General features: G+C 40.7%; 1 protein-coding gene across 9 annotated transcripts in view; it reads right to left on the bottom strand.

The window, feature by feature from the left end:
- The window catches only part of LOC144935839 (adhesion G protein-coupled receptor B1-like), a 136,578-nt gene that overhangs the window by 45,311 nt on the left and 77,518 nt on the right, over positions 1-13,749 (bottom strand). For all 9 annotated transcript variants that reach the window (XM_078862636.1, XM_078862640.1, XM_078862642.1 and 6 more), the window contains exons 11-16: positions 12,171-12,365; positions 11,941-12,009; positions 10,704-10,812; positions 9,945-10,091; positions 2,663-2,732; positions 530-632 (exon numbers count right to left, since the gene is read on the bottom strand). In XM_078862636.1, coding sequence (XP_078718762.1) covers positions 530-632; positions 2,663-2,732; positions 9,945-10,091; positions 10,704-10,812; positions 11,941-12,009; positions 12,171-12,365 — 693 coding nt within the window. The remainder of the gene's footprint in view (positions 1-529; positions 633-2,662; positions 2,733-9,944; positions 10,092-10,703; positions 10,813-11,940; positions 12,010-12,170; positions 12,366-13,749) is intronic.

Raw genomic sequence — 13,749 nt, 5'->3', positions numbered from 1 at the left:
CGATCCCCTGCTTTCATGTCTATGCTCACCGCCTTCGCCAAAACGTCCACTGACCATCATGGTGAAGTATGGTTAAATAACACCCAATGGGCTGCGCAGTGGAGGGAGGCCCTCATCCAGCAGTTGGTTGAAAAAGGGCTGGACACGTACACAGTTTTGAAATCTCTTTCAAGGCAATGGCTGTTCATGATGATGATGATTACCAGGCAATGCATGAGGTGGTTGTCACTGTATATGAATGAGTGGAATTTTGACAACTGACAATAGGTCACATGATGAGGTGCACACACCGGCACTGACTTGCGTAGGAGATGCTCTCACTTCCTTAAATGTTCATCTAAGCTCAAATGAATGTGTTATAAACACATTTCCGATTTGTGAAAAATAAGACAGATCCAAACAAGCATATGTATATTGCAGCACATGCCTTACGATCTCAAACTTGAAATATGATGGCTCTTGCAAGAGCCAATGCATGCATATGCACGTGCATTTTCCAGATTTGTTGTTGTTGATATTTTGTACTTACGTTCAGTAGATGTGAGAACACAATTTCAATTGGAGGGGTAATGGTTTTCATTGTCGGGCTCACGGTAACGGAAATTACCCGTGAGTTTATAGCACTCGCATTCCTGTGGAGGGATAGTGAAGCGGCAGCTTGTCAGACGCGGGCATTTGATAAACCTGTGATTTGTATGGTATTTTTTCTTCAAAACATAAACAGCTATACATTTGTCATGTTGAAAATATGTTTTTGAATGTCAAGTGGAAAAAATTCCATGTGAATAAAAACTAAAATAGTGATTTATATTACATTAATTAAAATGTTTGTCACGGGATGATTCGGTCCATCATCATTATTACTTGGATAAAATACCTACCAAATCATGCACATATAATAGTGGTTGTCCTATGGTGAGACTGGTTCACAGAACTACATTGACTTTGAAGCAGGGACACATAGTTTTCGAATTTAATGCATCTATATGCTATTTAAAGTTAAAGTACATATTATACACATGCATATCGTGTGCTGTATAAGACAAAGATCCCCGATATAGCCTTTACCAGACTGTTGGGGCAAGTGCTGTTATAGTGAGCACCTATGAATGCCGACATTGCATACGAAGGGAGTGGGGTGGCTAGCACCACACCTGGTCGCCTTCGTCTCCCGAGTAGTGATCTTTACATATTGCACCAGGTATTAATTTGAGGCTGAGTCGACCTAGGGGAGGCCTAGAACTGGTTCAGATAGTCCTCACTAGTTTGGCCGTGAGAGGCACTCGAACTCGGGTCGCTGGATTTGTAGCGCAGAGCCTGAACCGCTGCACATCCGCGCCACCCACACGCTATCGCTCCAACTACCCCGCATGCTGTATATACATGTTCACTTAACACTGTATATGCCACATTGTAATATCGTCTAAATTACTATGTATACACATCGCAATATTTAATTTTTTAATAATCATTTCTCAATACTTAGATTTACAATCATAGAAGATTAGTAGTGAACATACAAATGTTACAAATGTTGATACAGCTTTCGTTTTTAGTTAATTTAGAGTTTCTTATTTGGATCATACCAAATGTACATGATTGTCTGTTCTGGCCTGTGATCTCAATATCCCCTGCACAGTCATCGGATGCTCTGGCAATTCCGCATAGCACAGGCAATCAGCAGTAGGAATCAAACGATTGAGCCATTGCAAAGTGGCTCAGTGGCAAGTACAATAACCACCGTAATACCTGGCCATGCCATGGCAACGCCTATCGCATAGGAATTATTGTAAACACAGTGGGGGGGGGGGGGGGGATTGCACAGTATAATGTTCCGTGTTCGAATACCCAATGAACAATTAAAACATCATGCTACTTTCGGTTGTTTAATTAAATGTTGGTTGTAATTATGTGTACACACGGAAACACACGCACATGCAACTACACATACAAATGACATATATCCTGTTTAGCCCAATAGGGTGTAGAGTCAATTGTTGTTAGTGAGCACCTATTAAGGACAGCATGACACACAAGGAGATGTGTGACCAACACCATACCCGGCCACTCTTGTTCCACGAGTATATATGTTCTTTATATTTTCCGCAATTACGCGAATAATAATTTTGAGTGGTCGTGTAAAGTCGACTTAACCAATTGAAAACAAAGGAAAGGTTTGAGTACTATTCGCCACTCATGTTTTCTGTGGCCTAAAAATCCAAACCAGGTTTCAGGGTTTAAACTTTAGAGCAAAGTGCTTGACTACACAAAAGGATACAGATCCTCATTATAGCCTCAACTGACTATCTGGGAAAGTGCTGTTACCGGGCACCTATAAAGGCCAGAACAGTATATGAAGGGGTGGGTTGCCAGAACCATATCCGACCGCCTTTGCCTCCTTCGTGGAGATGTTTGCACATCATACCAGGTACTCATATGAGGCTGAGCCAATGTAGGGGAGGCCCAGGACTGGTTCAGAAATAAATTGTCAATGGTGTTGGCCGTGAGCGGGAATGAACTCGGGTCACTGGTTGGTAGTGCAGCATGCTAACCGCTGCATTTCCGTCCCCTCAACCACACCATAACTCCGTACACACACATTGATTTCTCTTGTACGATTTTAACGGAGGAATACTTTACTAGCACCGATATATGTACTAACCTTGGAGGTGGAAGAATGCTTCCGAGCGTCTTATAAAGCACATTCCCAACAACTGCTGACTCCTGCATGCCTAATGAGCACATGACAATAGATAAGGGAACACCAATTTCAACATGAATGCAATGTTACAACCACTACGCAAAAACAAAAGAACATGTCAAATTGTTAAGGATCGTGAATTTCATTCCTCCGTGAGAGCTGCTTAAATTAGATTAATAAAAAGTCCCGCCTTTAAACGGCAAATTTTAATTGAAAATGGTAGGAAGATTAGTAATATTTCCATTGTAACATTCAAAAAAGGCACATCTCATATGAAATGCGAATGGGAGTGGGGGAGTTCGACTTGATGGGGCTGTGCGAACTGGAGGGATTAAAATGGTGTTTGGATGTGTGTGTTGCGCCTAATTGCATGCAGCGCTGTGATAAAGGGCTAGTTTAACCAAGACTTATCCCACATTTCCACAATATGTTTCAAAAGGATCCCACTGTGATGCTGATGCCCAGATTGAGCTCAACCTGAGCCAAAAACTGAGCCCAAACGTAGCAAATATGGGCAATTCATTTCCACACTGCCTCAGCACATTTTGTTGCACTTTCCTTGCCCTTCTATCTCCAGTTGCCAACATTTGCCCTTTCCTACCCATTGCAGCCGAGTGTCCGTCCTCAGAAAGGCAAACCATCACGAGGCAGGGATCTCGGCTCGGTTGGGGGGTACGGGACAATGATCATAAATGCTTTAATTGACTAATAGGATGACATTTCTTCACAAGCTCACATTGCTATTAGGCTGTACTTCGTTCAAATATACATGTTTTTTTTATATTTTTTCTTTTGAGTATTCTTTTCATGTTCCTTTTTTCAACAACTTTCCATTACAATACATTGCATGAAGTTCGCAGTTGCAAAAGTGTTGTCAGCTATAACGCACATCTCCAGACGTATTTTTACTCACTGGCTTTTCGAGAATGAGTCATATCTGAATGTAACGAGAAGTTAACTTTTCTAAAGTATGACATTATGTATACATTAATAGATTATGCTTGTTCACGCCATGATATCGTATTCTTGTCAAGTGATAATCCACATCGAGTTCTTATTCAAACGTGAAGCGTGATGTAACAATAACATTGCATCTAACAAAAACAATTACGTGGCCAAATATTGGGATAGGTAAGTGCTGGCTACTGTGGCATGAGCATCTCATAAAGCGGTGATGTTGTTGCATTGCCACTGTGTCCGACGTTGGCCCAAAAAAAGAAAGAAACTGTGTCACTCTTCAAGACGTGAGCCTCCGCTAGGATGCTTTGTGTATGGATAAGATCATGGAATAAACAAAGTGGACCTGCTCAGGGAGCACTCTATCTAAGGCTTTGTACACTGTATCAGTTGCGGAGGCAAGGCATTATTAGCGCCATTGAACTCACAAACGAGAGGCATGGACAATCCTTTGGCTACCCTTTCAAGAAATTATCGGGATGCAAACAGGCAGCTGTTTTGTTTGTCTTTCGTTCCCATTGGGCATTTACAGCAGTTAAGAAAAAAACACGAAGAATGTCATCTGAGACTGCATGCATTTGTTCACAATTGCTGGCTGCCCTAAATAATTGTCTGTCACCACACTAAGAAGAAGGGTTGTAAGCGGATATAGAGTCTGTTATGGGATGAAATTCAGATTAAGTGTGTGTTTGCCGGATAAGCTGCACAGAAACGTTACCAAAATTGCATTGATGTCACAGCAATGCGATGACGCAGATGGGAAAGCAGTGACCACAACATTTGTTGATGAGGTTAAATGTGAACCAATGGCCTGTTAGGGATATAGTTATCCTGGCACATGCTGTGGCATTAGTAGATGCAATCTTAGGTATTGTTGTATTGCACACTCGAATTGCTATTTTTTTTATTAATCACAAAGCAACGAGTAATGTGTTTTACATCTGTATGCATGATCTTATGTATGGGCATGAGACAGGGTTCAGCTAGACAATACAATACCTGGACCGACGAAGAGGTCACACTCACGGTGTTTAACATCGTTTATCGATTGAGCAGTACCTACCCATTTTATGTCATCTCTCTTTACTCCCCTCATTATGGAAATGTATTCATTATGCCGGTTGGGATTTAGACTTAAAATCTAAACAATTATTGGTAAGTAAGCATCTCACCAACAAGGTGCTTTCTCCAACAATAGTAATGTCATCTCATGTACGCTTCGACAGGCAATCATTTACACCTTTAATCCCTGCCAGTCACTGCTGGCAGGAAGGTTAATTGCTCGGGAGGTCTCACTCTGCCCTCTTCCAGGAACAACGACTTCCATTGGCTTTTATTGACACTTCTATTGGCACGTCTATTGATACTTTCAGTCAACTTCCACTTGATAGTAGGTAACTCCTCTGTTGTCCCCTGGATCTCTCTGGATCTCTCTCTTTGGTTGTGCACACTTAAGATGTCCTATCCCTTTCCGGTGATTGACTTATTCTGTCCCATATTTGCTTGTCAATGTTATTGTATTATATTATCCTGTTTGCTTGGCTCCCTTATCTTTCATACACATTCAGAAAAAAAACCTCCCTCCTCTCAACTGTTTGCAATAACCCTACTCACTGGCCCTCATTTATATATACTATGAGCGAATAGAGCATCGTGACATGGATAATAATCTGCATCTTCGTTAGCATCAGTAGCAGCAAAAGTGGTAACAGAGAAATCATATTTGTTATCATCGTTATCATCATTCACACCATAATCAACATATTCATCATCATCACTATCACCATGAACATAATTGTCATCATCCTTATCACTGTCGTTATCATCATCATGAACACAATTGTCGTCATCGTAATCCTCATTCACATCTTCTTTATATTTTTATTCACGTGTGTGCTTGCATCCAATCTGATGCTTCCTGCATCGTTTTAGCAACACAAACCTGTTTTAAAGTCAGCACCAACTTTTCGTAATCGTTTTGCATGATGGAAGCAACATGCATACACGTGAATTTGTGCAGAATAGACTGCTACGCCTGAACAAACCTCTGACAGGGACTTCAACTTGTAGCATTATGAGTGTGAAATGATGATTATATAATTATCAAGCTAAAGCTATCTCAAATCCCTACTTTTCACAACCGTACAAAAATTGCTTTTCTCTCCCTTTTGTTCTAAATCAATCATTGCTCATTTGAACTCTGCATCACATGTCCACTTGAATCTCGTGAACGGATGAGTCTTTGCCTTAATTTTCACATAGGATTCGATTATATTGTGGCAAAATATTTAGTGATTCACATGTCAGTCATAGCCCTTGCAACAAAAGGGTCCTGACAGTAACTAAAGGGGCATCAACACATGTGCAGTGAATTATCATCACTACACATCACAGACAACGAAACTGCCTTGTCCAATCTGCTGGTTGGTAATGTGACAGAACACCTGGCTCACAATCAAAAGGTTAGAAGCTCAAAACCATTTCTATTTAAAGCTTTCGTGACTGCAGGGATTCATCTTCTTGGTTCTTTCGGTAAAGTCACGTAGAAGGGAAATAATTAAATAATAAAACATTTACATAATAAAATACAATTCTCACGACGTTTCGGCCACAACGCAAGCAGCCATCCTCAGGTGAAGAACAGGGCTGTCGGAAAGACAGCGTCCGGACGTTGTCTTTCGAGTAATGTGTTCGGACGCTGTCTTTCCGACAGCCCTGTTCTTCACCTGAGGACGGCTGCTTGTGTTGTGGCCGAAACGTCGTGAGAATTGTATTTTATTATGTAAATTTTTTATTATTTTATTATTTCCCTTCTATGTGACTTTACCGAAAGAACCAAGAAGATGAGCTCAAAACCATGTTGGATATCGATTTATCTCACTATCCCGTTAGGTTCAAAGAGGTGAAAATCACTTTGAGTGACGTCACAAGTGGCCACCCTAATGGGGCGTCTGTACCCTGCCATGGAAATGTGGAATTTCCTTCACTCGCTTGAGGCCAGCAATTCAGATAAGCGCTGCCCCATTGTGTTTGGGTATGGAGATACATTTTATTAAAATTAGAAAAATCCACACACTGCTCAACAACACCTCATTTATCTTGAGGCAGTGCTGTTTGTGAGTGTGTTGAGTTATTATTTTTGTTAAATCTAGCTTGTGCACCACTGCCAATACGGCGTCACCAAATAATTCGTTTTATTAAAATGGGTGTTTTAATACAATTTATTGAACACAGATCATGCAGCCAAAAATGCAAAGCAGACAGGGAGGACTGCACTCATTGCATGAACTCCAGAATTACAACTTTGGCAGTTGCAATATAAGGGTGAGACGAGAATGAACAATGGCAAGAAAGTGACTGGAGCAATTAACTGAGCATAGCCTCATCAGTCAACTAAACTGCTTTTGAATTATATCCAGACTGAAGACTCGATGTGAGCAAGGAGAGAATGTTATTAGACGGGAGGATGAGGGATTGTACTTATAACCTATTTACCTATTTTTATTTTACCAGGTAAGGCCCACTGAACTATATATCTCTTTTTCAGAAGTGACCTGGCCACAAATGACAGCTCAATGTAGTGTCATGTGGAAATGTGTAGCAGCCAAATACTTTAAACGCATGCTTCTAAATGTGGATGGAAAACCCTGAGGACCCGGAGAAAAACCCAAGCAACCACTGGGAGAACATGCAAACTCTAAATATACGGGATCGAGCCTACCACCTCGTCCATACCAGACGAGGTCGTTAACATCTCTCCACCACGGCGCCATGTTGGGTGGAGTAGGCTGACAGTTTTTTCCGACGTCCACAATCCACCACCTCCAACAAGGCCCATGCTGCGACTCGTGCCTCTTATCACATCTTAACTAGGCCAGCGCAGCAGCTCCTCTCGGATAGTGGGGGGAAGGGTGGGGTATCAGCAGAGCTGTCGTGTAGTGGGGGGGGGCACCATAACAGTGATCAGACTGCGAAGGGGAGTGAACTTGAGTGAGAGACCAGAGGGACATTTGGCGATGCGGGGCTCGCCCCACACCCCGAGCGCAGGCCCCCGATTCCACTGCAAGCGCAGTGGAATCGGGAGATGTTATGTATTAATTGTGAAGCTTATCACTTCATGATGGAGAGCTTAATTTAGATAGTAATTCCACAAGTGCTCAAGTAGAAGATGTTCAAGCAACATTTGTGATTGAGATTCTACATATAACGTTTCCATTACGTTACTAATTGGAACGTGTTTTGACATTTCCTTTCTACGGTAGAAATATTTTATTTATATATATGTAAAAATGCCCAAGGCCCAGGCTTGAAAATAACAAGCAATCAACACCATGGATATGAAAAGCAAGCGTTCCTATATTTAGTATCATTCTTGAAACCTTTATAATTGTCTATTATTGTTCGTGCCCATGCTCTCGTTTAGCTGCCCTGTAAATTGAAATGCAGCATCAATCTTGCTATTGTGGCAGGAGGAAACTTTTTTGTTATCTTGTGGAACACATTTCGTACGTGTTGTCTTCCAGACAAATGTTTTGAGATGTAATCCTCAACAAATTATAAAGGGATTAAAACCCAAAAGTTTAAATTAAGTTAATACCTTAACATTACCCAACAGTTGGGTTATTAGGCCATGCCACTGCTTGGATATTTCATTTGTGGTTACCATTATTTGAGTCAGACAAATAATGTGGGAACGATGCTCAACTTGCAGTCACAGGTTCTGAGTTAAAGAGCACGCATGAGTTACATTTTTTCCATTGATCAAATGAGAAGCACTTTGCTGGGATTCAGAAGTGGTTGCTCTAAGAAGAGGCAGCCTGATAATTGTTTTTTTACCCTTCTATCTGGCAACAAAACTGACACCTTTTTTACAAGGAGTCATGTTTGCATAGACCACAATACCTGCAACCATAATGCAAACAAAAAGCATAACTCTGATAATGTATGCACTGTCCTTGAAAGGTGGACCGTTTGTCATCATCTGGTCCAACCCATGTGAGACTAGGCTCTAAGGAAAGCTGTCTCGGGTGTGGACCAATCAACTTCAAGGACAGTGCATATATTATCAGAGTTATGTTTTTTGTTTGCATTATGGCTGCAGGTATTGTGGTCTATGCAAACATGACTCCTTGTAAAAAAAAGGTGTCAGTTTTGTTGCCAGATAGAAGAGTAAAAAACCAATTATCATATTTTTTACTGGCAAATGAGGTTCCAATGGTGTAAGAGGCAGCCTACCATCGTCGAAATGTTAAATTCCCACCACTAGTTCAGGTCTGCTGAAAGGGATGAATGTCACACCGTGTTTCTGTATCAGGGAGCCAACTCTTCATTGATCGTGTTATTGGTTGGGAATGCACATATTAAAGTGGAATCAAATATTCTGCGGGATTCACCTCTGCTTTCTTTGAACCACTATGCTATGTTCAACTTGACTGATGTGCACTCTATTTGGGCTGAAAACATTACATTTGGTGCGACTCTTGTCCATGCAGTGTGTGCACTACACGACTAATAACAGTTAGGATTCACCAAGCATCTAAAAAATGACCAAATATCAAGGCTGTGTGTATACTTAACCCTTTCCCATTTCGAAACGACTGCAAGTTGCAGGATGAGTCCTGTTCACCGCTAAATCTCAGAACATGCAAGCGGTCAGCATATTTTTATTTAGACAGGGACAGCGTCGTTCCTTTTAAAGATATTGTCCTCAATGCAGAGAACTGTAGCCACATGACCACACTCTATGATAGTTGGTGCCAAATTGGGCAACAAGCCCTCCCGCATGGTATTGTGGGAATCTTGGTAGCGATAACGTTATTTTAAAAAAGTTTTTCTTCCGGTTCCATTCCGATGATGTACACGTTTCTATGGCGTACACATACGTCATCGGAATGAGAAAGGGTTAAGGGGAATGTGCACACTGTGCGGTTTTGGAAACGTGAGACATTTTTTTCATTCAGATTATTTTACATTGGAGAGGGAGTTTGGGGATGAGAAGGCATTTGTGGAGGTGGAGTCGTTACCAAGTAAACATACAAATTTTGGGCCTACGTTAGCAAGTGGATAGAACCGTTGGACCAATGTTGCCCAACTTTGGCCTACCGTTCCAGGCTTAAACTTGGACTTAAAGAGAGGGAGAATACTCGTGTCTACAGTCGATGGAAGGGAGTTCTAGTCCAAGCGATCAGCAGCAGAGAAGGCAGCGGAGGCATTCTGACAGAAGGCCTTGTGTGCCGGAGTGGAGGTCGTCGGGTGCGGGGAGGTGCGCTTCAGGCAATGAGCTTACCTGATGTGAATGATGACAGGGTCGCTTTCGAGATGGTCACTTTGTCTTCGGTGTTGCGTGCCCACTCCACCATGCCTCTCCTCGCCTTCACCGGAAACGTTATGTCGGCCGTTTCCTCCATGATGAACAGCTTGCGGATGCTGATAACTGTGCAGCGGGATTGGGCCGACAGCATATCAATTGGTGTTCGAAGCCATTGACTAAATGCACACACATTTTAACGTGAACAGTCGGAGTGTTCAAACTAAACAAATATATATATTTTTTTATTTATCAGGTAAGGCACACTGAACTCTGTAGCTCTTTTTTTCAGAAGCGACCTGACAACAAAAACGATAGCTCAACAAAGTGGCTTATCACGTGGACATTTATAGCAGCCAAACACTCTAAATGCATTCAATCTAAATGCATGTTTCTAAATGTGTCTTCCTATAATCTAATACCACAGTTCCTCATTGTTTTATTATATATATATTATTTTACTTTATCCTTCTCTATCATCATGTATCCATTTTTATAATTTAAGTGTTAATTTGCTACCTTTCCCCTGAACAACTGCTCACATATCAGCTATTTTAAAATGTTCCAAATGTATGCAAGACATCGGTAACAAAGTGGTCTGTATCACAGCAAGTTTGTCAACCTCATTGCAGTTACTGCTCTGAAGTTACTATCCAGGTTTCTATTCACAAGGCAGCATAATTGATTTCTAATCACGGGGTAGAAATAATGACAATAATAGATTCTTGCTGAACCGACCTATGTTTTCCGTGATGAGGTATGATGTATGCACTGACTTTATGCCAGCTCCCACAATATGAATGAAGTTCTCCACAATTTTCATTAAGTCCAATGACGCAGGGTATAGCTGAAATGCAGACAGTACGATGTAAACATTCACACATTTGATAAATAACTACTTTTTTGTATTTCCTCATGGATTCATTCCCAATTAACTCATTTCACTCAAGGTTAGAGGTATGTGATAACGCCGCTGTCGATTTTCAATCACTGGTGTTCAATGTTCTTAGTGACATTGGGGTATTCTAGATTTGAAGATTTCGTGACTGTAAGGATCCATACTCTTTGGTTCTTTGGGTAAAGTCACGTAGGTGAAACAATTAAATGAAAATACAAAGAAATAAATAAATCACGACGTTTCGATTGCAACACAAGCAATCACACCTGATGTCACACCTGATGATGAATGCTTGTGTTGCAATCGAAACGTCGTGATTTATCTATTTCTATTTTTTCTTTTATTTTTACACCTACGTGACTTTACCGAAATAACCAAAGAGTATGGACAATGGGGTAGCAGTGGGATTTCAATGGCACAGCCATTGGTGACTTCAATCGTTGGTTCCTACAATTGCATGATTCATAACTGAATCAAAGTGTCTAAAATTTACTAAATGACTTGTATATTGACTGACATTTCAAGAATCATTTTTTTTGTTCAAACAATTGCATGCAAAACGGTGTGCTAAAATATGAAATCATGTTGTGTTGGTGTGAGCAAAAATATTCCACTGAATAGTTTGCTTTAATATGAATATATAACAGAATATAATATGATTAGTCATCACTTTTGAGTGCACGTTTTTACGTGTTCAACTACACATAGAAACACAAACTAATATTTTGTATTAGAGCTCCCATTAGCATGGTTGGCTACATATGGTGTGAAAGAAATTCAATATACATACAGAGCTGGCAAATTCTCATGATACCCATCCTGCCAATCGTGAATCCTACAGGAATTGTCCAGGGTAGGATAATATGAATGAAATATGATTCCTGCAGGAACCACTCTGCTTTACTGTGTATATGTGCTGTATATGGATGATGGATTTAGTCAAGTGACAGAAATGCCCCCCCCCGCCGCCCCCCGATTAAGTGTCAAGAAACATATTGAATTTACCGCAATCACATTTAAATTATCTGCTAATCATTAATACAGAAATATATTTTAGAAGCATTATTAAAAACCCACCTGCTGTGCATCATCCCACTTTTCTTTGTGTTCTTCTGAGAGCAGGTTGCTAAAAATTTGAGCGTAGTTCTGAGAATAAAACAGAATATATACCCATTAGACTATCGGGAAGGGAAATATAACCTTGGAAACATTACGTTTAAAAAAAAAATGCAATACTAATCATCACATAGTGTGTGTATATACCTGTACATATAAATATATACTTTATATATATAATTTAAGGTCACCTGGACATCCTCTGAAGATGGATTGTAACTGGCAGTCTTAAATGCCTCTGTAACGTTCTTTAAAATATCTACTGAGACGAGCAAGTCTCCGCTGTACATGTGCTTCAGGTGAGATGAATCAAAGAGATTTCTCATCACTTGTGCCATTCCTTCACTTGCCGATGGCCTGTGGCCTTTCGAAAGGTGTTCTTTCATCTGGTGCACAACAGAACGTGGAACACGGTTACACTTTTGACAAACAAAATACTTTTGAAATTACAAATCCTGAATATATATTCGTCGGATGTGCATCAGATATCACACTGTTGCATTTACTAAATACATTGCACATGGATTTGGATGAAGTTATGTGAAAGACCATTTTATGAAAGTACATTTTTACACAATTTGCATGCAAATGAGCATACATCCCAAAACAACCATAATAAAGGTTTTTTTTGGGTTAGATCACGTAAATATTATATATTTACGCGAAAGCCTACGTGTTAAACCATCCAAAAAGAAACCAAAACAAATATTCATATGTATACAGTGTTGGGACAAATACTCTTAGGGACCGCCTCTTAAACTTGGCACAGAACTCAGAGATGGTGGTACAGTCAGCACTCCACTTGGCTGGATTTAATTTCCCATTTCTGATGTGAAAATATTGTACCAGGCATGCATTATAGACTGAGCTGACCTAGTAAAGGCCATGGACAGATTAATGTACATATTGTGATTCAAGAGCAGTGCATTAACCCCTACTCGAAGACTCCCTCATTATTTATAGCACACATACATGTAAGGATATACAAAGGCAAAGATCCCCCCCATAGCCTTAGAAGACTGTTGGGGCAGGTGCTGTTGGCAAGCACCTATGAAGGCCGGCATGGCACATGAGGGGGCAGTGTTTTTAAATCCTTTATATTAAGTTCACTTGCTTGCTTGCGCGCTTACGACCGTGCAAATCTTTTGGTCGTTTTTTAACCCACTTCCCGTGATCCAATCGAGCTGACATTTTGCACACAGACTCGTTGTGCGTGACAATTTATTTTCGTGAACATTTTTTTTCAAAATTTTACACTTTTTAGGAAAAAAATAATAATATTTAATTACCAATTGCTTAATGGTAGCAGGCAATCATCTGACCCATAGGTGGCAGCCATCTCAAGCCAGAGGACGAGAGGACTCTAGCCGCCACACATATAAAGGATTTATAGTGAAAAAGTTTGTTTTTACGGGTTAATTTTTTACACACCGCACTAGGTACTCATTTGAGGCTGAGTCGACCTAGGGGAGGCCCAGGACCAGTTTAGATAATCGCCACTGATGTTGGCCGTGAGCGGGAATTGAACCCAGATCGCCGGGTTCGTAGTGCAGTGCGCTAACTGTTGTAATACCGCTCGCCATTGTAAGGATATAAACACACGTGCATTCAAACGTGAAACCACATTACACACAAATGCAAATATGCACACCGATGTGTATGCATACCACAAAGATAAAAACAATCCCCAAATAGCCAGAACAGACTGTTGGGGCAAGTGCTGTCTATGAAGATCAATATATTTGTTTCAGAAATCAAAGGTGGCTCAGA

The sequence above is a fragment of the Lampetra fluviatilis genome, chromosome 14 (assembly GCF_964198595.1).
Source record: "Lampetra fluviatilis chromosome 14, kcLamFluv1.1, whole genome shotgun sequence".
In the NCBI taxonomy this organism is placed as follows: domain Eukaryota; kingdom Metazoa; phylum Chordata; class Hyperoartia; order Petromyzontiformes; family Petromyzontidae; genus Lampetra; species Lampetra fluviatilis.
This window is presented reverse-complemented; position numbering and strand designations above follow the sequence as displayed.